The sequence below is a fragment of the Delphinus delphis genome, chromosome 13 (genome assembly GCF_949987515.2).
Source record: "Delphinus delphis chromosome 13, mDelDel1.2, whole genome shotgun sequence".
Lineage (NCBI taxonomy): Eukaryota > Metazoa > Chordata > Mammalia > Artiodactyla > Delphinidae > Delphinus > Delphinus delphis.
Genome location: NC_082695.1, coordinates 17243061 through 17267372, shown reverse-complemented (window position 1 = coordinate 17267372; position 24312 = coordinate 17243061). Strand labels below are relative to the sequence as shown.

At 53.1% G+C, this 24312-nt stretch overlaps 1 protein-coding gene across 1 annotated transcript in view; it reads left to right on the top strand.

Annotated features, from left to right (window-relative positions):
- The window catches only part of FAM222A (family with sequence similarity 222 member A), a 54895-nt gene that overhangs the window by 11714 nt on the left and 18869 nt on the right, over positions 1-24312 (top strand). Inside the window, exon 2 of the mRNA XM_060028219.1 lies at positions 16772-16903. Within this exon, the coding sequence (XP_059884202.1) occupies positions 16822-16903 (82 nt within the window). The 5' untranslated portion in view covers positions 16772-16821. The remainder of the gene's footprint in view (positions 1-16771; positions 16904-24312) is intronic.

The window sequence follows — 24312 nt, the reverse complement described above, 5'->3', positions numbered from 1 at the left end:
TAAAAGTCCCAGCACACAGTAGGTGTTTTCATAAACAGTAGCTGCTGTCATCCCACTGCCTGCAGATGGGCCAGGGGTAGTAAGGGGCTCAGGCCCAGGCCTGAGGGACAGCACCAAAAGACATAGACCTTGCTGGATGGAGGTAGTGAGGGGAGTGGTCTATAGGGGGCTGCTGCCTGCCGCCCCCTCCCGCAGTTGCCTCTGACCTGCCTCGGAGGTGCTGGGTGCTAACTGCATGCCAGGCCCGTATACCTAACCAAACCCTCCACTGCCCAGAAAGCTGGGCAGGTTGTCATCATTGCCTCCATTGTACAGATGAGAAAACTGAGGTCCAAACTGATCTAGGGCTGCAGAGCTAGGAGGTGGGGAAGCTGGAGCCAGATTCAGGTTTAGCCACTCCAAAGCCCTTCTCATGCCTTTCCAGCCCCCTCCCCATCAGTGGCCTGGATGTGAGGCCTGGCCAACTCTACGAACCCTCCCCAGGACCCTTTTGAGCTCTCTAGCTCTCTGTGGATGGGGTCTTCTGAGGCCAGGCTGGCTCGGCAGGGACACACCGGCCTTTGTGTAGGCTTGGGCAGGCTTGGGCCAGGCGGGGCAGCCAGTGGAGTGGGGAGAGGCGGTGCAGCCCAGCCGGCCAGGGACAAATGCTCAGAGCAGGAATAGAGGCTCCTTTGTGTGGTGCTCAGTGGGGGAGGGGGTGCTGCCAGCTGCCACCCTGTGTGACCGGGGAGGCCTGAATCCTCCACAGAGGCCTGCCGCCATCCCCAAGGGACTGGCCAGGGAGCCTGTCATCTTCTCCCTGCCACCTCCTTCCACCAGTATTTGCCTGCCTCTTGTTTTCTGGGGGCCCCGGCTGCTAGAGGAGCCAAGGGCAGCCATTAACCTGGTTTGCCATGGGCCTACTGTGCGCCAGCACTGGGCCAGACACTCCACCATCCCTGCAGGTCAAGGGCAATAGTCCCACTTACAGGTGAAGACACTGAGGCTCAGGACAGGCCACTTGTCATAGTCACACAGCTGGTCCTGGGGCCAGGATTTGGCCGACTTCAAAGCCTTTTCTTCCCATGGAGTTGCCTTTTGGGCCTAGACCCAGAGCTGCAATTTGAGGTGCCGCCTCAGTTGCCGGGGTGGCCTGAGGAAGGCTGCTGGCTGTCTCTGTTGCCTGGGCAACAGGGTACCAGGCGTCCATTCCATCCCCATCCTGGCCAGGCTCTGGGCTAGCAGCTGCAGCTTTAGTGGAGACCAAGCCCAGGACCTGTTGAGGGCTGCCTTACCCATTAAACCTTCTCTGAGCTTTGATCCCCTTGGCTTAAAAATGAGAATGAAATAGAATCCACCCCTGGGAGCATCAGGGTTGCTGGGCCAGGGGGCAGGTAATGTGCCAAGCTCAGTGCCTGCACGTACTCAGGCTGCACAAACGTGGCCTGGGGTGTCCCGGCACCCCTACCACCTCCTGGGAGAGGTGAGAGGACAAGGCAGTGGGTGGGTGGCAGGGATGTGAGGGTAACTCTTAGGAGCACAAGCACATGGCAGGGATTGGCTCACTGTGTCCCTGCCGTAGCCCCATTTTGCAGGTAAGCAGACTGAGGCTCAGATAGCTGAAGTGGCTTGTCCAGGGTCCCAGGGCCCTAAGGAGCCCAGGAACACAGGGGAGGTAGCTTCCCAGAAAGCCCAGCTCTTAGTGTTTTTCTGACCCGCACCTGGCCTGCAGCCACTGACCAAGTCCCGTCTGTGATACCAGCCCTGTGGGAGGCCCAGAACCACCCACAGGAAGCCCCCAAAGGCCACTTGGCTTCCCATGGCGTAGTCCAGCAACCTGGGACCAGCTTGCATCCACCAGGTCGTTCCCTGCTCCGTGCCTTTGCTCAGGCCGGGGCTCCCAGGAAGCCCCGGGAGCGCCTTCCCCACCCCACGCTCGTGCGGGCACACTCCTGCCTTCTCTTCAGGGGTGGCTCCAACTCTCCTCTTCCCTAAAGGGCTCCAAGTCCCTCCTCTGGGCCTGTACCCTGCTCACCAATGCCACAGCCCCAAGCCTCTTTCTCCAAACTCTCCGTCCACAGTGTGGCATGTAGTAGGCCTTCAGTGAAGTCTAAACAAAGATGCAGCCCTGGCCATCAGGACCAGGTCCCTGCCTAGCCTAGTGGAAGAAACAGATACAAACAGATCAGTGACAAGGCTGCATGTCTGGGGATGGGGTCAAGTGCAGGACATCCGAGGAGCAGGCAGGTTCCACCCCAGCTCTCCCTCCTCTACCCAAGGGAGCCAACACTTCCAAGCCCTTACTATGCTCCTGAAAGCTCGGCCATCTCGGTTTAATCCTCCCAGGGCGAGGCAGGGGTTTACGGATGAGACAGGAGGCTCAGGAAGACAGATGCCGGCTGAGGTCACACAGCTTCTGTGGGCAGAGCCTCTGTTGGAGGCTTGGACCATCCGATCCCAAAGCCTGTGCCCTGCTCCCGGGTGGAAAACTCAGGTACCCACGTTGGCCAACCAGGTGACACAGTGAACAAAGCAGCTGCCACTGGGCCTCGTGGGAACGTGGGCTCCAGAGCTGCCAGCTCTAGTTTGTTTTCAAGAGAAACCAGACAATGAGAATTTTAGATGGAATTTTAGTTCTTTCCTTTTCAATACTGGCAACCATGTCACAATTTCTTTTTACTTCAACAAACAGAGCACAGAAAAGATGTTTGTGGGCAGGATTTGTACCCTTCACTGATGTGGTGTTGTCTGGGTGGCGGGAATGATGGGGCTCCCAGGATGTCTTGCCTTCCCCATCCCCGGCCAACAAGAGTCCCCAGAACCCAGTGGCAGCTCCACGCACCCCTGAAGGCACCCCCAGCCGCCGCCTTCACTGCCGGAGGCAGGAGGCAGGGCCCGAGCCCCACGAGGGCACCATCCAAACAGCTATAATCAGCGCCTCGCCAAGACTTCCAACTCACCCAATTATCCTGCGAGAGAAAAAAAACCACAAAATGAAAACAAATTAACATGTTTGCATAGAAACCGCTGCAGCAACACACACAGCCACGCACACGCACGTGCTGGCGCATGCCCCGGCGAGGCTGGGAGACACCGCTGCCACCCCTCCCCAGGCCTGGCACCCACCTGGCAGGGCCGGGCCGGGCCAGGCTGAGCCCACGGCCCGGGGCCAAAATGTGCCCTAGGCCCAGCGACCTGACTGTCCCCACACCTGGCAGGGCACTGTCTTAAGTCCACTGGCTTTCACGTTCTTCACTTTTTTGTTTTCTTTTCCAATTTAATAAATGCATGAAATTCATCGTATGCCAAAATTCAGCCTCACTGATCTGAACCCCTTTCTTCAGATGGGGAAGCTGAAGCACGTGGAGGTTAGTTGACCTGCCCAAGGCTGCACAGCTGGAGAGGAAGAGCTGGGGTTTGAACCTAGAGGGATCAGCTCTGGAGTCCTTGCCCACCCCTGCCCAGCGCGCTGTCTCGTTCCGAGGGCTATGTGGGTGTGGTGGTCAGGATCGCAGAGCCACGTGGAGACGAGTTCAGATCCCTGATCCGTCGGTCCCTCACTGGATGGCTTTGGGCAAGTGACTTGGCCCTCTCTGTGCCTCAGTTTCCCCTCCTGGAAGACTGGGATAATAACGGTCCCTTCTGCGGGGAGGTTAGGAGATTCGGTAGGTGAATGACTGCAAAGTACTACCTCTGGCACCTGCCCACGGGGTGGGGTCCTTCCCAGCCCCACACCGTTCAGTTGGCCCTCCAAGGCCTGGCTTGTCAGAGGAGCCCCTGTTGGGGGCCTTTGGGCTCCGAGCCAGGCGCTGCCCTTGCTCCCGGAGCACACAGTCAAGGGGCTCAGGGGCCCTCCCTGCTGGGAAGCTGCTCGTCCTGGGAATGAGCCCTCTCCTGCGGGCTCCTGCGAAGCTCCGTCTGACCCAGGGTTGGGATTGCAGGGCGTGCGCCTGATCCTCCCTGCTGTGTCTGATTCTTCTTCAGGTCCTCGCAGCCTGGCGCACAGCTGGCGCTCAGGCAAGGCTCTGTGACTGGAGCCATCCCCTCGCTCCCACCCCCACCTGGGCATCTCTGGGGCTTGGCCCTGGGAGTTGAAGGAGAAACTGTGCTGGAAGGACTTGGGGCTTAAGATCTTGGGGCTCAAGGGTCCCCAGGCCAGGGCTGCGGACGCCTCCCCAGCCCCCTCCCCCTGCCCTGCAGGACCACAGACAAATCCCTTCACCTCCGCAAGCCCCTTGCGTTCATCTCTGGTCCATGATGGTGAAAGCTGAGGGTGGACATCGCCAGCACGATGGGCACCTAGCGGGCAGTGGATTTGAAGTTGCTAAGAGGGCAACAGAGTAGCCTCTGCCCCCGATCGAGTGACAGTACTTGATCACCCGGCTTAGTCCTCACCACGACTGGGTGAGGGAGGGGAGGTTTCTAGCCCCATTTTTCAGATGGAGAAACTGAGGCCCCAAGGAACTCAGACTCAAGGGAGTCCCACTGGTAAGTGGCAGGGCTGGGGTACAAACACAGCAGTTCTGGGTTTGCGCTTTAGCCGCGGTGCTGTTTGGCCCTTCCTGGATGCCTCCGGTCCGGGGTGAAGGGGGCAGTGTCTGGCAGGTCTGGACAGTGAGGACCAGCAGGCCGCCGTCCTGGTGGTGGTGGTGGAGGGTTAACTTCATTGACCTCAGGTTATTTGGCATCAGCTTCGGCCTACAGTCACGCCCACCACTCAGGGCCATGGTGGCCCCCTGAGGGCGGTGGCCCCCTGAGGGCGGTGACCCAGTGCCCCCCCCCAGGGGTGGCTGGTGGGACATTGGGTGCCCACTTGGAATCCCAGCCCTCCCTTGGCATGGCCCTGCCACAGGCCTGAGGGTCCAGCAGACGCAGCTTCATGCCCCCACCCCACCAGCTGGCCTCAGACAAACCCTTGTCCTGTGTCCCCCGGGAGCGTGGGAGGCATGGCTGTGCCCGCACCTCTCAGGATGGGCTCAAGCTTGGGACGTGGCGTCAGCACGTGGTCGCTGCCGGCTGAAGCAGCCCCTTGCTCAGACCTGTGAGGAAGCAGCCCTACCCCTCTTCCAGAGGATTCCCAGCCCTCGCGCCTCCGGGACACAGCTTGGGATGGGACTTGCGTGGCCCCCCACCCGACGTGCCGCTCACCCACCTGCGTTGACAAACACCCACTCGGTTCTCTGGGGTCCCGGGTGTTCCAGACGTGCAGAGGGGTGTGTTGGATTGAAGTGGTAAACTGCGCAGTGCAACAAGGAGGGGAGAGACCCCAGGGGCCAGGGCAGATGACCAGAGAGGAGAGCTGTGAGCCCGGGCATGCAGGGAGTGTTCGGGAAAGAAAGGCCTCAGTGTATCCTCTGTTCAGTGCGGATTTATTGAGCATCTGCTTTGTGCCTGGCCTCAGAGTGGGAAGACTAGAGCTGGGTCTGTGAGGCCCCAGGCTCGGCCGCCTCCCGGCTGTGCACCCCTGGGCAAGCCAGGCAGTCTCTCTGGACCCAGCCTCCTGCCAGGGGGCTGTGGAGAGGGTCAAGGTGGGACGACATTCAGTACGAGGTGGTTGAGAGCCAGGGAGTTCCACCCTCAGAGGTTCAAACCCCTGCCCTGCCCCACCCCTTGGGGTTAGGTGGGAGCCGCTTCGGTGGCTGTGTGTGGAGGGGGCATGGCCCCTGGCTCTGAGAGCAGAAGCTGGAGGCCGGTGGGGTACAAGAAGCAGGGAGAAAGTTCTTTTTCCTCCCCTATGACAAAAGTAATATTTCTCTTTTAGTGTTTGGAAATGACAAGTCTGATCAAGAAAAATTTGGCCATCATCCAGCTGCCCAGAGCTGGGGACTTGGTCTCACGCTGGGGCCATCCTTCCCAGGTGTAGGGCACTTGGGGAGGGTCTGGTCTTGCGTGGCATGAACGGCCGTCCTGGTCAATCAGACCTCACGTGAGTCGGTGCAGGGACACGGCCAAGTCTCGCCTGGGCCCCGCACCGATCGGCACGTTCGGGCCTGGGCTTCTGGAGCCACCTGCCCGCTCGCCTGCCCACCCGGCAGCCCATTGTCTGGCGTGTAGGGGCCGGAGCAGACGTTGTTCTGCACACATCTGATCCCGTCTTTTCCACATCAGATCATTTGTAACCGTCACCAGGCGATCGGCCCCGTCGCTGATTCAATCTCGGCTTTGTGCTGTCACAGCCGTTTTTCTGCGCCGGGCTGATTTTGAAAGGAGGCCCATCTTCTGGGCCCGCTTTTCAGAAGCAGGGGGAGGGGGGGGTCTTTATGTGTGCGTGTGTGTGTGCACGTCCCCCCCACATGTGCGCGCACACACACACAGGCCTCTGCCTCTCGTCACTGAGAGTAGAATTTGGAATGAGGCAGGCAGACGAGGGCCCCAGGCTGCCACCTCCACCCCCCACCACCTGCTCACCCTGAGTACCTACTGTGTGCCCCAGTGTGCAAACACAGCAGAGTCTGTGCTCCCGTACAGGAGGTAGATGCTAAACCATTCCTCAGTAAGATCATTTCAGAGTGGTAATGACAGTGAAGGAGCTGCAGTGGTGACAGGATAGTGGCCGGGGCAGAGCGTTGCCAGCTTAGACAGAGTGATCAAGGAGGGCCTCTTGGCGGAGGTGATGTTTGAGTTGAGGTGTGAACGAGGGGACGGAGCTGGCACAGAGAGTGCCACCCCATCTGAACTGAGATGTCTTCTACGTGTGAAATCCACCCCAGATTTCAAAAACTTACTATGGAAAGAAGGTCATAAAATACCGCATTAGTAATTTTTGAATACTGCTTCCATGTTGAAGTAATACTATTCTGGATATATGGGATTAAATAAACTATATTATTAAACATAATTCCCCCTGTGGGTACTAGAAAATTTATAATGACATTGTATTTCTATAGGAGAGCACTGGATCTAGAGTATTTAGGTAGAGACAAAACTGTAATTGCAGAAGCCCTGGGGTGAGACCAGGGTCGGCCTGTGAGAGGACCAGGTGCACCAGGGGAGAGTGACAGAGTGGGCAAGGAGTGAGGAAGGGGTACGTGCAGGGCCGCGGAGGATATTGCTCGAAATGCCTTGGAGGCCAGCGGGGGAGTTTTGAGTGGGGAAGGCAGTGAGTTCCATATAGGAAAGCTCAGCCTGGCCCCTGCAGGGTGGAGTGTGGAGTGAAGGGGCCCGAGTGGAGGCCTGTAGGTGATGGGGCGCGTGGTGGCACCAGGGGCCTGTTGTAGAAGAGTGGTCCACAGGACCTGCTGGAAGCTGGGCTAGACCCGATATGCTTCCATCTGTCTGTCTCTCCACTCCTGGATTTCGATGCCTTCCCCTCCTCCTGTCTCTCTCCCCGCCCATCTCTACCCTCCTTGGCCGCTGTCTCCCTGTCAAGTCAGTGAATTTACAGCACCCCAGCTTTGTGTCCAGGGGGTCAGTGGTTGAAATCCCTTCCGAAAAGTTATTTTTAAGAAAACAGAAATGATGATATATTTACCATAGAAAAATTATAAATGCAGAGAAGCACAAAGAGGAGAAATCAGACTCCCCAGAGGCAGGGGAGGCTCCGGCCCAGCTGGGGTTTGAACCCAGGTGGTCTGGCCCCTGCACCCCAGCACTAAAATCATGGCGCCCTGTGGCCAGATGACACGGAGGGAGCTCCCCTACCAGAGAAGGGCTTAGGGACACTGCATCCCCAGCCTCGCTCACAGCAAGGGCAGAATGGGGAGACCTGGCCCACACAGAAGTGGGGTTTGCCTCTCAGGGGTTAATACTTTTATGTTCGTGCTCTTATTGGTCCCAAGTGCCCTGCCCTGTTCCCCCACCCCTGCCTGGAAGGCTCTACTGATTTCTGCCCCAGCCTGACCCCCAGAAGCATCTGTTGATCCTTGATTTAAAGACTAGCCCTCACCGGCCGCCCCCACCTAGGCTTTTCTCTCCTAAGCACTCCTGGCCGTTCCTGCCAGGGCCCAATCTTCCATCGTTCTTCCCCTCCCCCCAGGGTCTAAACCTCTTGCCCGGCTGGCCCAGGCCCACCTCTACCAGCCCCTCCCCCTCCTGAGGCCTCTGTTTCCTCACGGGTACACACACCATGGTAATCATCTCTCTCCTTCTCCCAGGCCTGGGGTGGGTTAAATGAGGTGATGTCTGTAAAGTGCTGAGCCCATGGGGAACACTAAAAATAAAAACGAGCTCCCATTATTGCTCTGAGTATTAGATTTTCTCCTTCTCCGTTGCTGGGTTAACCCTGAACTGTGGATGTAGGGACCTGGATAGGTGGGAGGATGGCTGGGCGCATCCAGCCCTTCCTGGCTCTACAGTGGACCTTACCTGTGCCCTTTGCACACAATGTTTCTTCTTCCAGACCCCTTATCCCTAGAGTCATCGGGTAACGTGTTGCTCCTCTTGGAAGGGTCCATGCCCTCCTCCAAAAATACTGGGTTGGGCCTTTCTGCTGGGTTCCCCCCCACCCCGGCCCCCATTGTAGTGGCATCACAGCGCTGATGACGTCTGGTATTGATTACGGCTTCACCGCACGCCCCGCCCCCCACCCCCGCCCCACCCCTTTGCTGGAAGGTGACTGCCACTTTGTCATTGAAGAGCCAAGGCCAGAACCAGGAGAGGAACACATGACTGGTAGGATGGGACCCCCCCCCAGACTTCCCCCCTTGGGAGCTGGCTCTCAGAGAAGAAGGCTCTCAGGGAAACTGGCCAGGGGTTCTGAGACGTGGGGGCTTTGCTCTCCAACCAGGGCTTCCCGAAGGTTCACTTTCATGCGAATGAGCCCCGCATTCACTCCCTAGGTACTGTGGTGGGGGCCTCTGGGATAGAGCCAGCCAGGCCTGCTGCTGGTGGCAGTGACTGCCCATCTCACCCCATCACTGATGGGACGGCTTTTGAGCCTTTGTGAGCCCCCCACCTACCCATGCACCCAGCACCTGCTCTTAGCCTCTCCTTGCCCTGACCCAGCACGTGTCCACAGACAGCGGCTCTCCCCACCTTGAGGTTTGGGGGACCCTGCCGCTGTCCCCTCTGTCCTGGTGACCCTGCCAGGCCAGGACAGGATGCTCTCGGTCTTCTCCAGCAACCCAGAGCTGCTTCAGGTTCTCCATACTCACTGATTTCTTTCAGGTCTCCAAAAGCTTGTCTGTGTAGCTCTCTGCTTGGGACCCCCTCCCCCTTGCCTTGTTCACTTGGCTGTTTCCTACTTACCTGTCGATAATCATCATAAATGATACTAGTAATGGCTACCACTTAGGGAGTTACTACTGTGACCCTAGCACTTTCTTCGTACTAAGCTGTGGTAAGGAATTAACTCCTTTTTCAGACGAGGAAACTGAGGCTCAGAGAGATGGAGGCATTTGCCCAAGGCCAGACTTAATGGATAAAGCTGGGATTTAGTTAAGAGACAAAGCTCAGGCATCTGGCTCTGAAGCCTGGGACACAATACTGTCACCCTCCTTATGAGGCAGGGGGGCTGCCCCTTTGTCTTGACAGCCCCCAAGCTAGGTAGGTCGGCTCCATCAAGGGTACACTTGTCACCCTGCCTTGTAATCGCCCCTCTGACGCGCACACCCCTCTCCTGGCATCTGCCTCAGCATCTAGCACAGGACCTGGCACGTAGTAGGTGCTTAATTTGTCCCGTGGTCATCTCTGTAGGTTGGAGTGCTGCCCAGGGCAGATCACGTCAAGGTAGTTCCCATGGCGACCGACAGCTAGGCTCCCAGGCTCCGCCCCGCCCCTTTTTCCAGGGTGCCTGAGCTGGGAGCTGGCCATGGTGCTGAACGGCCTGGGGACCGCCGCCCACCCCAGCCCGCAGCCCTGTGTCCCAGTCGGATACGTCCTGAGCCCCGCCTTGCCCTAGCTCCCTGGGCCAACCTGTCGCTCATCCTCCCCTCGTGAGAGGGTTTCCTGAGGGCCTACTGTTCACAAGCACTGGTCATGGCACCGTGAACCCATGGAGAAGGGATCGGGGAGAGCCGCTCGGGGCACTCCAGTTATTCATCAAACATTTATCGGGCATCTCGTGTGTCTCCAAGAAGCCTTTGAGGAACCTGGGCTTCAGGTGAATGCTGAGTAGAATTTCAAGGGCTTCACGCAGAAGGGGCTGCATGGGCAAAGGCTTGCAAGTGTGCAGGTGAGAGGCATGTCTTGAGGGATGCCTGCCTCTGGACTCTGCTGCCCGCCATCCAGAACTCGTGGCTGGTGGTTCACTCTTTGACCTCCCCTGCAGCCCAGAGCCACCAGCATCTGTGGCTCCAGTGGTCTGCCCAGGGTAGGGCCCAGACAAGGTGCTAGAAACTATGAGTGAGGATTAAATGGAGGGGTGCTGTCCCCCAGGCAGGAGGCTGGCATCTCTGTCCTAGGAACAGAGGGAGCCAGGTTTTGCTCAGTGGCCAGATTCGCATTTTAGAGAGACCTCGAGCCTCTGGGGGTGGGGATCGATGCAGTGGTAATACTTGGCAGTAGATGAGGCCTCCTCTGGAAGGGGCCAGTGCCCTCCCCCTCCCCCAACCTTAAAAAAAAGAAAGTGAAACTCCCCTTTCTGGTGCTGCAGCCCAAATGGCAGTGGGAAATAATCACTTTTCACAGGCCCCTTTATCCACAGCCAAGCCCTGCGCCAGTTTAATCAGCAGTGCCAGTGTGACCTGGAGATTCCCGGGCTTGAGAGATCAGGAGAGGGGTTAAAGAAAATTACCCTGCCTCCTCCATGCTAATGCAATCTCTAACCAGATCTGCCTAGCCGCAGCTCAAATTGCTTTTTAGATTAACATTTAATTATTAACAGGGTCCCCTGGAAGGCCTCGGGCTCGGGCTTGGAACGGGAATGGGGGAGGGAGCAGCAGGAGGGGGTGGGGGAGGGCTTCTACTCTGGCTGCCTTGCGGAGAGAGTTGGGGCGGGTTGGAAGGGGTAGGGGAGAATGGGGTCAGGAAGGGAGTGAGAAAGGAGACAGCAGGGAGGAAGAAGGGAAGCGTCAGGATAGGAAGGCAGATGGAGTGAGCGACAGCCATAGAGACAGGAGTGAAGGACAGACAGTGGATCCACCCATCGTGGGGGAAGGGTTGTGCACCCAGGTTCCCTATGGCACTCTCGGGCAAGGGCCCCTCCACCCTTCTCTCCTGGCCAAGGGCAGGCAAACCCTGCCCCTTGTGGTTTAGGGGGCCCTGAGCTTTCTGAGTATTTGTGCTGGCCTGGCTCATGGTGGTGGGGACCCATCCAGAGAAGGATGCCGGTACTCAGGGCCACACAGCCAGGATCCGACCCAGCTCTTCCAGGCTCTCCATCCAATGCTCATTCCCCTCCCCAGGCCCTTGGCCTTCTGCCTCTACTTCAAATTCTTCCCTGTATTTGGGGGCAGGCTCTGGGGCCAGGACAGGGTGAAGGAGAGCAAGGCTTCAAGTGCAGCCCTGGGGATGGAGGTGAGAACTGGGGGGCGGGGGGGGGAACTCCTGCCCTCTCCCCGTGAAGGTTGTGAGGCCCTGGGAATAGCACGCTTCTCCTTCGCCTGTTTTTAGGGAACTCAGAGTCCCGACTGTCCACTCAGCACTTAACGTGCGGGTTTTACCAGCTTCCTGACTCAACATTCCAAATCCCTCAAGAGCAGACTACATCTAGAACCCACCCTATGTGGACTCAGCCCTGTGTCTTGCACACAGGTAGTGCACTGGATTGTGTTTGAAAACCACATGGTAACATCCCCTGAAAGGCCCTCCTATGATCAGCTGGGCCACTGCCCGTCAGGTTTCAGCAAGGGAAACTGAGACTCAGAGAAGGGCTGTCGCTTCCTAAAGGTCACTCAGCCAATCAGAACCCTGGTGCTTGCCCCCTGCCAGGCAGGTGCGACCCTAAGGCCTCCGGGGCTGGCCCTCTACTGTGAACTTCTAGTCCCGTTGGACGCAGGGAAGGCCTCACATGACCTTCTCCTCCAAGCCACAGCGGGTCTTTGGCCTTGAGTGGAGCCACAGAGGCCAGAGTAGGGAGCTCCAGGGAGGAGGGAAGGATGGGGGCTGGCAGCGGCACCGCTCATGGCCTTCACAGGGTCACAGCCTCCTCCTGCTGTGCAGCCCAAGTACGTCCCTGCATTCCACGTGCTCCAGGGCCAGCCCAGTCTGGTGAGGGGCAGACTGCTGACCTGCAGGATACATGGGGGAAAGTCCTGCCCACCTGCCACTTCAGAGCAATATTGGAGGCCGGAGGGAGAGGCCAGGGAAGTCCACTTTGAACAGGCTGGCCTTGGGAGTAGGCAGTCACTTCCGGTTGGATATTCTGTTTTGGCAGGATGTTCTCACCGATTTCCATACTCCCAGCGTATGGCATGGGGCTGGCCCCCAAAAGATGCTCAGGGAATGTTTGCTGCCTGAATGAATGAATGAGTGAATGAAGGGCTGGGTAAATGACAGCTGCCTTGAAACAGTTCCCTCCTGGAGGCAGGGCCTTGCTTTCGCCACCTCTGTACTGTTCTGCTCACGCAAGCCTCTCGCGTTGTCCTCCATGAGTGTTTATGGGATGAGTAGGTGGATTCCTGAGAGTCCCTCTTCCTCCTCTCCCTCCTCTCATCTCCCTCTCTGTGACCCCAGCCCCTCCTGGAGTAGAACCAAAGACTTGGGCACCGGGGAGAAGCAGGACTTTGCTTCTGGAGCCAGGGCTGGAGGCCGTACAGTGTGGAGCCGTGTTGACACCCTCGGGCTCTGCCACCCAAAAGCTGTGTGACCTTGGGCAGATTACTTCTGCTCTCTGTGACCATTTCCTAATCTGTGAAATGGGGCTAAAAACAGAACCCACCACAGCAGCTGCTAGGAGGATGCTGTGAGATACAACAGACAGGATGCACACGGGGCGTGGCACAGAGGAAGCATTCAGTCAATGTGCACTGCTACTATTAGCAGAAACACGCGTATTGTAATTTTCAAGCTCCCTGTTCCCACTGGCAGCGTGGGGGGTGGCTCCCCAACACCCTCTGCAGCCGGACAGGCTGGGAGAGATGACAAAAGGCGGGCAGGGCCAAAGGCCCCAATTCCCTGTTCTTTTAATAAAAATAAAGACAGCCTTTAGACATCCTTCTGCTGTGCATTGTTCTGCCAAGGCGAGCAGCACAGACTCAGTTCCTCCTCGGACTTGGAAAGTTCCTTCCTTTCTTTCCCCTCCCCTGTCACATTTTCTTTATCTAAAGCCTCAGCTATGAAAGGGCATATCGACAGCTGGGGGCGTTATCTGGTGGAGGGGACCTTTTCCTAGGGGTGCTTCCGAGATAAGGCGTCTTATCAGCCCCCACGTCAGGGACGGTGCCGAAGCATTCTAATCATTGAGGCTTGCGACATTTCCCCCCTCCCCCCTTTTTTATTATTAAAGTCACAAAAGACCTTGGGCTTATAAACAGCCCGATTTACTGATAGGGTTTCAGAATGAGCAGCGCTCCCAGGATGGTCCCTGGCTGGGGGAGTAATGAGCTGGGGCGGGGGCTCTGAGGGGCCGGCTTTCTGCAGATGGGATGATGCCAAGCGGGGGGCGGGGGGTGGGTCATGGGAAGATCATGAGTGTTTTAGGCACCTGCTCCAGTCCTGTCTCCAAGCTTGCTGTGTGACCTTGTGCAGGACGCTTGGCTTCTCTGGGCCTCTATCACTTCATCTGACAATAACTGATTCATTAATTTAGCCATTCATTCAACACCTATTTATAAAGTGATTACTCTTTGCCAGGCATTGGGGAGAAAGAGACAAATAAGACATGGTCCTTGCCCCTGAGAAACTCACAGTCCAGTGGAGAAAGACAGACATGAAAATTGGCAATTACAACTCTGTGTGATTAGGGCTGTGAGGGGGGATGCCCAGAGGAGGGGAGCCAGAGTCTGAGTTAAAATGGATCACGTGGCGGTGCTGTAGGCAGAGGGACCAGCACAGGCAAAGGTTTGGAGGTGGGAGGCTGCCAGGCTGGAGGGAGCGCTAGGAGGGAGCTAGGAGAGATGGGGGTGGGAGGCGGGGAGGACAGGTCATAGCGGCCTTGAGGGCCAGGTAAAGGAGGTTAGGCTCTACTCTGGGACCAGAGAGAATTTTTATGGCCAAAAACAGGGCTCTGTTTTGTTTGTCTTGTTTGCAGATGATGTGGATGATACCGAACTGGCCCCTGCCCACGTCCCACGCTGGAGCCGCCCACCTGCCCCAGCAGCAGGCACAGGGCTCCTGGGAGGATGGGCAGTGGGTTGGGGGGATTGGGGGTGTAGAGAGAGAAATCGCTCCTCTCCAAGTGAAGACAGCCTCTTAGGCTGCTGATCCTCCAGTGGCGAGGGATGAAATGATCCAGGTGGCTGCACCAGAAAAGCTGAGCTGAGGCCTTCACGTGGATACCGTCTCCTCTGGGGGCTCCTCTGTGGTCCCCTGGGCTGGGCCACGTGGCCGCTCAGCTCCCAGAGCTGCCCGGTCGTCCACCATCCGAGCACTCGGAAACCAGAGCCCTGCTGGGAGGGCAGCTGATGGGGTCTAGAGAGGCCCCAGAACAGGCAGCCTACCCCTCACCCGATTAGCACTGCAGTCCCAGCCTGCCCTTTTCAGCTGAAAAGCATGCTGGGGTGCGTGGCCCCTGGGGAGGGGGGGCGCTGGAGAGGGGCTGGGCTTCTGGGCCCCCAGCACCTGGTGAAAGGCCAGAGGTGGGGAGGACCTCCCAAAGTGGGGCTGGGCTTGGCCAGGACCCTGGAGAAAAATGACCTGGGAAGGATCATGGAAGCGCTATTACAAGGCCAGAGAGGGGCAGTAGCTCCCCTGGGGTCACACAGCAGGCACTGGGGCAGGGGAGGTCCCAGGCTTCCAGCCCAGGTTTCCTCCGTGTGCCAGGTGGCTGGCCTCCCTCCTTCCTGGCCCAGCGCTGCCCCAGCCTGTGGGGAGCAGTGCAGCCCAGTGGAGAGGGGGCAGGTTCACCCTGTCACTGTCTGCTGGGTGGCCCCGGGGAGGGTGCTGCCTCCCTCTGGCCTGGGTTTCCCCATCTGTGGAGGGAGAGTGGCTGCTGCTCTGGGCTGGAGCAGGGGGAGGGGCCGGGCTGCCAGGGTCAGCACAGGCCTCTTACCTTCCAGGTGGGCACATGATTGTGCGTGTCCGTGCACTTCCCGCGTATGCTGAGAGGTGCCAGAGGAGCGTGTCATTCGGGGTGGGCGAGGGTATGACAGGGTGTGCCCACCTTCAGGAAAACGTATGCAGCGAGCATGTCCGGGATGCATGTCCACGTGTCCCCAGGTGTCCAGGGGGGCCAGCTGCCCCCATGTGTACGGGTGTGTCCCAAAGGGCCCCAGCATGGCCCGCTCCCGCTGTCCGCGTCCCCAGGGAGCGGCGCCTCGTTCCCGCAGTCAAGGGCTTTCATCCCTGCAATAGCCCTACTTCATTCCCTTTTTAAACTGTATAATTTCTGCCTGATTGTAATGGCATATTTTAAAATTACCAGAAATCAAAGCCAGGAAGTGGATACCAGATCTTTCATTGCATCGCTGCATTAAGGCTGGCGACTGGGCGCGTGGCGCATGAGAACCACCGACCCTCCCCCATCCACCCCCACTTTCTCTCTCTTTTTTTTTTTTTTTCTGAGACAGTAATAGGAGAAAATTGGTTTTGAAACTGAATAAAAGTCCCTTTCAGAGTAAATCATTTCTTTCAGGCTACCTTTGCTGAAAGTAAAATAGAGCATAATGAAAGGTGGGTACGTGATTGTCTTTCATTTACCGGGAGTCCAGGACAGACAGGAGGCTGCACCCGTCTCGGGGAAATACAAGATTGGAATAATTGCGCCGTAACAAGGAGCTTGTTGTGAAATTAGTATCTTAAGAAAGTAGTGAAAAAAGGCTTTTCCTCATGAATACTTCATTATTAGAAGAAAGCGGCAGAATTTAGGGCTCCAGACACCTGTTTAGTGTTAAATAACTTCTCTTTCTTCCCCTTCAACACACCCTCCCCTCCGCTTTCTTCTTTTTTCAACCCAGCCCAGCTTGGTGGCTCAGGCCTTGGCAGTGGCGGTGGTATGGGAGCAGGACAGGGTGGGCATCAGTAGTGTCCAGGGTTGAGCCCGCCTTCTCCTTACCCTGACCCTGGCAGGAGACCTCCCACCCTCTCCCCATCCATCCAGGGCAGGCTGTGTCACCCTGCCCCTCGGGGGCTCTGGGTTCTCGGAAAAGTGGGTTCTGTGAAGATAAAGATGCTCGTTTCTGTGTGAATCTGGGTGAATGAGCACAGGTGGACCTGTGTGGAGCCACATCTGAGCTGCTGCCCATGGGGGACCTCGCCCCAGCCTGGCAGAGCTGCCCTGGGTGGCCCTGCCCTTTCCGTTCGGAATAGGGCACTCGGTCAGGGGGCCGTGATGGCCCTCGGGGCCTGGGCTCAGGGCTCAGCACAGGTCACCTCTGGTTCTCCCGGGGACACCATCCCGGGCATCTCCCCTCCAGGGGCGCTGTGAGAAGTCTCCAGGCCGGGGATGAGGGCAGACCATCACCTGAATAAGTGGGGACACCCATTCGCCCACTGGCCATTCCCGGGCACCCTTCCATGTTGGTTCCCAAGATGACCAGATGGGTCTTTGCCCTTGATGAGCTCAAGGCTGAAGGTTGGGGACGGGGAGGTTGGTACGGATTTGCTGGCAGGCGGTTACAAGAGAGCTGGAGGCCACCACTCTTGGAAGGATGGCCTGCTGGGGGAACACGAAGGGGGAGAGGGTCTGAGCAGGCCTGGGGGCGTCGGGAAGCCCCCTGGAGGAGGTGGCCCACACAGTGAGCAGGGCTGGGCGGGGAGGGGGGGAGGTGGGCACAGAGCAGCCCCGGTGACCAGCGCCTCCTCTCCCTCCTCACAGGGCCCCTGCCGCAGAGCGCGTCCCCCCCGCCGCGGGCCCCCAGCTCAGCCATGCTGGCCTGCCTGCAGAGGACCCAGAACGCCCCCGGCCAACACCTGGCCTGCCCGACAAAGAGCCTGGAGCTGCGCAAGTGTGAGTGACACGCCCTCCTTATGGCCCTAGCCCCACCCCTTCCTCTGCCCACCCCGCAGTCCACGGGGCTGCCTCTCTCCTGGACACACCAAGCTTTCCCCACCTCGGGCACTCGCAGGGCAGCTCCCAGGCGGGGAAAGCCGTCCACGCTCCGGCACATCTGCCCACCACCACCCTGCTTTGGACCGTCCGTGTTCTCCCAGGCCTTTGCCCAGGCTGTGCTGCCTCCCTGGGGCCCCTCCCCACTCCCTTGGTCTGGCTGACTCCCACTGGGTGTGACCTCCTCCCCAGGAGCCTTCTCTGACCACTACCAGCACCATGGCCCCGACCCCAGCACTTCTTCTGTGACCTGACTGTGTGTCCTGTCTCCCTCTGCATCAGCAGAGAGGATGACGGGGAAGCAAACACAGCCAGCCCTCGAACAATGTAGGTTTGAACTGTGCAGGTCCACTTACAGGTGGATCTCTTTCAGTAGTAAATAGTACAGTACTACAGGGTCCGTGGTTGGTTGAATCCGCAGATATGGAGGAATCGAGGATATGCGGGGCCAACTGTAAGTTATGCCTGAATTAACCACCACGTTGTTCAAAAGTTCACTGTAGTCCTGAATGGGATCCCAGCTTGCGGCCTGAATTGCTGGGTGATCTTGGGCATGTCTTTTCCCCCTCTGGGCCATTAGGGAGCTGGACTTGGTAACCTCCAAGGGTCTGTCCTCCTTTACCATCCAGGACAGGGCTCCCAAACCCTCTGATCTGATTATTTTTAACCACCATAGGTTGTTTGTTTGTTTTCCCCAAGTATTTAGACACATTTAAAAACGGAGAGGTTTGTATAAAAATCTGGATGTAGTGTGTCTCGAACACAAATCAGAGGATCTGGTAACATAAGCCTGTGTTCCTGTCCTGTAGCTATTGGTTAGAATGTAACTATTGCCTCTTTAAAGGGGACACCCATCTCCAGTTCACCACAGTCCCCACCCTTTCCTATTGCCTCTGTCCTATAGTGCAGGAGTGGTTGCCATTTACAGTGTTTACGTTGTTGCTTTTTGCTCTTTTAATATGTATTTTATCTTCAGACATGGTAATATACTCACGTGGTCCAGTATTCAAAAGGAATAAAGGGGTGTAGAGATAAAACTCCTCCTCTCCCCGCTGTTGTGTGTCCTCTCAGAAGACGTTTTATGCACATCCGAGCAAATGTGTGTATATACATATTTTATCCACTGTCCTACCCCTCACTTTTTCACTTAGCAGTATATCCTATATGTCAGCCTCTAAAGAGCTTCCTCATTCTTTTGCCATATAGTTTTTCATAGCACGGATGATCCATAATTTATTTGACCAGTCCCCTAAGAAGAACATACCCAACCTGTTGCCATTACAAGCAATGCAGCAACAAACTCTGTCACTGGGTATGTCACAAAGGTGTGAATAAAACTACAGCATAAATTTCTACAAGAAGAAATACTGGGTCGAAGGTATGTGCTTTTGTAATTTTGATGGATGTGGTTTGACTGACTTATCTCTTCATCTTCTTGATCTATTTTTCTCATTGGGTTTTGTCCTTATTAATTTATAGGAGCTCTTTGTATATGATGGAATTAGACTTCTGTCTGCCATATGAATTGCAGATGTTTCCCCCAAATTGTCATTTGTCTTTGATTCTGCCATGGACGAGTTTTTTGAAGTATGGCCTTTGGATTTTGTGTCATACTTAGAATGTCCTTTCTCATGCTGAGATTATTTTTAAAAATAAAAAAAAAGGTGTCCCCAGGGATTCTTCTAGTTCTTCTCTGGTTTAATTTTTAAAATATATGATCTTTGATTATTTGATAATTTATCTGGTGCAAAGTGTGGGGTATGGATGCAAGTGTATTCAAATATCAGTGCAATACTGTTTTCATTGTTGTAGCATTATAACACATTTAAACATTTTTAATGGCTTTATTGAGATATTATTCACGTACCATACAATCCACCCATTTGAAGTGTACCGTTCAGTGGTTTTAGTGTATTTACAGAACTTTGCATCCATCACCACAGTTCATTTTAGAGCATTTTAATCACCTCAGAAGAAATCCCTTACCCACTCCCTCATCCCCCTGGCTCCTCCCTTCTCTATAGATTCCCCTGTTTCGGACTTTGCTAGGAAGGGACTCATACAGTATGTGGCCTTTTGTGACTGGCTTCTTTCTCTCTGCATAGTGTTTCAAGGTTCATCCATGCTGTAAGCATGTGTATAAAACATTTTAATATTTGCTGGTGCTTCTTATTCACCATCCTCTTATGCAGAAATTCCTTGGCTGTTCCATTAGTTTTCTGTCTGGACTGTAGAATCAACTTATCTAGGTAAGAACAAAATCCTGTTTGGGTTTTTACTGGGATTGCATGCAATTTATAAATTAGGAAGAAATGACATTTTTATGATGTCTTTCCCTCCAATAACATGATCTATACCTTTCTGTTTGTTCAGACTTTCTTTTATGTCCCTCAGGAATGTTTTAGTATTTTCTTCATTTAGATCTTACACATTTTTAAAGTTTCCTTCCTCTGGAAAGTTAATTTTTTTGTTGTTGATAAATTTATTTATTTTTATTTTTGGCTGCCTTGGGTCTTCGTTGCTGCACGTGGGCTCTCTCTAGTTGCGGCGAGCAGGGGCTACTCTTCATTACGGTACGCGGGCTTCCCATTGCGATGGCTTCTCCCATTGTGGAGCACGGGCTCTCGGCGCACGAGCTTCAGTAGTTGTGGCGGACGGGCTTAGTTGCTCCACGGCATGTGGGATCTTCCTGGACCAGGGCTCGAACCTGTGTCCCCTACATTGGCAGGCGGATTCTTAACCATTGCACCACCAGGGAAGCCCTTTGCAAGTTTTATACCTTGATTTCTTTGTCTTATTTATTAGTGTTGTCTACTATCCCTGGCACAGTGAAAAATAATAGTGGTGACAGTAGACATTCTTGCTTTGTCTTTGCCCTTGAGAAGCTTCTAGGATTTCCTCATTACACAGAATGCTGGTTTAGGGGCAGATATTTTATCAGGTTAAATAAGTGTCCATCTATTCCTATTTTATTGAGAACTTTAAAAATCAAGAATGGAATCTGAACTTTACCAAATGACTTTTCAATGTCTGTGAAACTGATCATATGGGTTTTTACTTTGTTCTTTTAATATGAATAATGATATAGATTTCTTTATATTGAACCATCCTTGCATTCCTGGTTGGTTCCCACGTGGTCATGATAAATATTACATTATAACATACCATAGAATTGGATTTTATATTTTGTTTAGGAGTTTTGCCTCAATTTCATCAGTGAGAATAGTCTTTAGTTTTCTTTTTTTGGAACAGTTTTTGTTGGGTTTTGCTATCAGTGTTACATTTGCTTCATAAAGGCAATGGAGGCTTTCCTTCTTCCTCTGTGCTTTATAACAGCTTAAGTAGAAGTGGATTATCTGTTCTTTAAAGATTGTTTGATCCTTCATGAAGCAGTCTGGGCTAGTGTATTTATTTGGGAGATGGAGGGCTGGGTAACTCTGAGATAATGTTCTCTATTTCTTCTGTAATGATTGATCTAATTGTTCTTGAATGAGTTTGGTAAATTATGTTTCTCTAGAAAAGTACCCATTTTGAATTTATTTGCATGAGGTTGCACAAAATAAATTCTTTTAAGTGATTACTTCACCCTTGTTTCTTATATTGTATATTTTGTGTGTGCTCCCCTCCGCATTTTCTTGATTAGGTTAGTTAGCTAATGAGGTTATCTACCCCCCTTTCCCAAAGAACCATCTTTAGGATCCATTTATTAGTAATTACCCTTTTCTGGTGCCTAATTCATTAATTTATGCATTTATCTTTATTAAAATCTTCTTCCTGCTTTCCTTTTTAAAAAATGTCTTGAGAGGCTTAAATCTTTATACTGCTAAACAAGAAAACAAGGAAAATTAAGGCTGTGAATTCTCTCAGCACTGCTTTAGCTGTATCCTGTAGGTTCTAGCATGTGTTTTTATTATCAGTATTTTCTAGATAACTTTACAACTTTGGCTTTGATTTCTTCTTCTTTGGCTTCAGGCTCATTTGAGTTCCATCTGTCCACCCAGGTAGTAGGTGCCTTTGTATTTTGTTATTTCCCGTTCTATTGCATTGTAATCAGAGAATGCTATCTATGATTTCTACTTTTTTGGACTTTAGTGAAGTTTTCTTTGTGATACAACCTCCGGTGATTTTTGTGACTTTTTATGGGAATTTGAAAAGATGTGGCTTTGTTTCCGGGATTCAGAGTTTGGTGTTAACCAGTTATATCTACCCTGTTAATTACATTAGTTAGGTCTTGTGTATCCAAGATGCAATGGAATTTAATGCACAGGTATTAGTACCTTAAATCTCCATAGTGAACTGCATCCTTCTTGGCTGTATTTAATACTTTTTGGCCTGGATTCAATCTTACCTATTAAGATGGTAACTGCCTATTAAGATGCTTTTTTAATTCACATTTTTCTTGAAACCTTTGCCAGTCCTTTTATTTCAACCTTTCTGAATTACTTTGTTTAGATGTGACTCATATAATATAGAGTTGAATTAAGCTTTGTGATCCAATCTGAATGCCTTTTAAAAAATTTTTAATAGAGTTTAGGCCATTTACATTTATTGATATAACAGATGTCTGGTATTAGTTCAGTCATGCTGTGCTTTGTTTTAATTGCTTTGAAAAGTCTTTCCCTGTGTGATCTAAGTTCTCTGCTTTGTGTACCTACTACTCATAGGGAAGGCTGCTGTTCTTGTTCTAGTGGTGTAGCATTAAATAATCCCCTAATTTTTTTATCTCTTTGTAACAGCATCTATTCCATCTACCCTAAAATGAACAAAATGATGAAATTAGTGTATTTCCTTTTTCTCCCTACAGCACTTTCTCAGCATTCACTTCATCCTTTTAAACCTCTATTAACTGACATCAGCTTTAAATATCTTTTGATCCCAGCTATTAAGAATGAGGACACCTGTGTACTTATACTACTGTTCCCCTCTTTCCCCATCCCCTCTCTTCTTAGTGATACCATTACTTTACTCCTAGGGCTTGTGATGTTAACATCTGGTTACATCACCACACTCCCACAGTTCTATCCATCTCAGTCTCCTAGATAAACAGGGTCCATGCTCATCACCAGTTCTTTTGCCTTATTTTTCCACCATCTGAAGTTGCCCTTTAGTCTATGGCTTAAGGCCTCCTGTGAACAACACTCCTGGAATTCCCGCACATTCAGAATGGTCTGTCGACTTTCTACTTGAATGAGCAAAAAAATAATTCCTGGGTCACTTTGTTTCCTTGAGGATTTTTGTAGACCTTGTTCTGTTCTTTTCTTATGTTGAATGTTGCCATGGAGAAGTTGAAGCCTGAGCCCTCCTCCTTTATATTTCATTTTGATCTTTCCACATCTTTCATGCCATTGCTTTACTAGCCTGTGTCTTGAGATTGACCCTTCAGAGTCTGTTTCTCCTGGAAACAGTCTGTGCCTTTCGACAGGCAGTTCCAAGGCTTGTATTATTTCACTTTCCTTCTTTTGGGGACTCTAGTTAAGCACAGATTGACTGTCTTTTGCCCATCTTCCCTATGTACCCTCTTCTAATTATGCCTTTCTGACTCCCTATTTCCCTTTCATTTTGATCACTTTTCATCCTGTTTTCTATGACTTTTTTTCTCCCTGTGCTCATTCCATTTCTCCTTTCATAGTAAGTTTTTTCCTCCTACTCTTTGCATTTCTGCGTTATGAAAACAGTTGCTTACTACATTGTTTCCTTCACAATGAAATATTTGGCCATAATCTTCATCTCTTCTGTGGCCACATTTTTCTGATGGGAAGTGTTTATTTGCCAACCATTACTTATAACTTGCCTTTCCTTCCCTTTTCTTATATATTTTGATTAGGTCCTGTGCTGGTTCAATTTTGATTACTTGCCTCTGGAGGGTATTTCCAGAAAGACAAGGGGGACCTAAGATGTTATATCAACATCCTCAGAACTGAAGGTCCTCTGAGGGTGTTCTTTCAGAGATAGGGGTTTACAGAATACATGTCTGCCTCATCAAAAATAGAACAATGACAGATAATCTGGAAGGGCCTTCGGTTCCAAGGAAAAATGTTTTTCATGCACAGCCCCCTTCCCTCCTTTACATGGCCTCCAGGGAGAACACGTTCTCTTTTATAAAATTGGATACTTCACTGAATAGATTGTCCGTGGCACATAATTCAGAAGGCATGAGAATTTACAGTGAAAAATAACTCTCCTTCCCAGAGGAAACCAGCATTAGCAGTTTCTTAAATACCCTCCTGAAAAATGTATGCACGTAGGAGGGGCAGTAAATACCTTTTATGTAAACATTTGCACCCCGACATACTTCTCAGCTCCTTGCCTTTTTTCTTACCGATGTGTCTTGGAGATTATTCCTCACCTGACAGAAAGAGTACCCTCGTATTCCATTGTACAGATGAATATAACATTTTAACCATCTCTCTGTTGATGGACATTTAGGTTGTTTCTAGTCTCTTGCTATTCTGAACGGTGCTGTAATGAACATCAACTTTGTACACGTACGTATATCTGTGCAAAAAATTCTTCCAGGGGCTTCCCTGGTGGCGCATTGGTTGGGGGTCCGCCTGCCGATGCAGGGAGCACGGGTTCGTGCCCCGGTCCGGGAGGATCCCGCGTGCCGCAGAGCGGCTAGGCCCGTGGGCCGTGGCCGCTGGGCCTGCGCGTTCGGAGCCTGTGCTCCGCAACGGGAGAGGCCAGAACAGAGGCCCGCATAACGCAAAAAAAAAAAAAAAAAAAAAAAAAAAATTCTTCCAGGGTGGGCTTGCTGGCTTAAAGGATCTGTGCATTTTAACCTCTGATTGCCACTGTCCAGGTGCCAGTGTTTCCTGCCTTGCCCTCTGCTGCCAACTGGCTGGAGATAAGGGCTGGGCACAATGACCTGGGCCGGTCCTTCCTTCCTGCCTCAAGGCCGGAACTAGAGAATGTGGAGGGCCACCAAGGATGTCCTGCTTCCCCTGCCCACTCAGACCCTTTGACATCTTTGCACTTATTGGAAAAGACACTGACTCTGCCTGTAACTGAAGAGCACAGGAGAGAGGGCGGCAAGAAGGGAGATAAGCAAATTGAATTGGGTGCCCTGCTGCCTGGTCAAGGCCTGGAAAGACTCCCGGGCATTCAGGCCTAGGCTGACCCTCTTGTCCCTGTGGCCCCCAGGCAGAACCGAGACAGGAAGGGCTGGCCCTGAGCTTTGTGACCAGACCTCGGGCTATGCTGTTTCTCACTAAGGGAGAAAGGTCTCGACTGGGCCACATGTAGCGTGACCTTGGATGAGTCAGTTGGCCTCCTGGGGCCTGCATTCTCCCTTCTGTAAAGCAAGGGGTCAG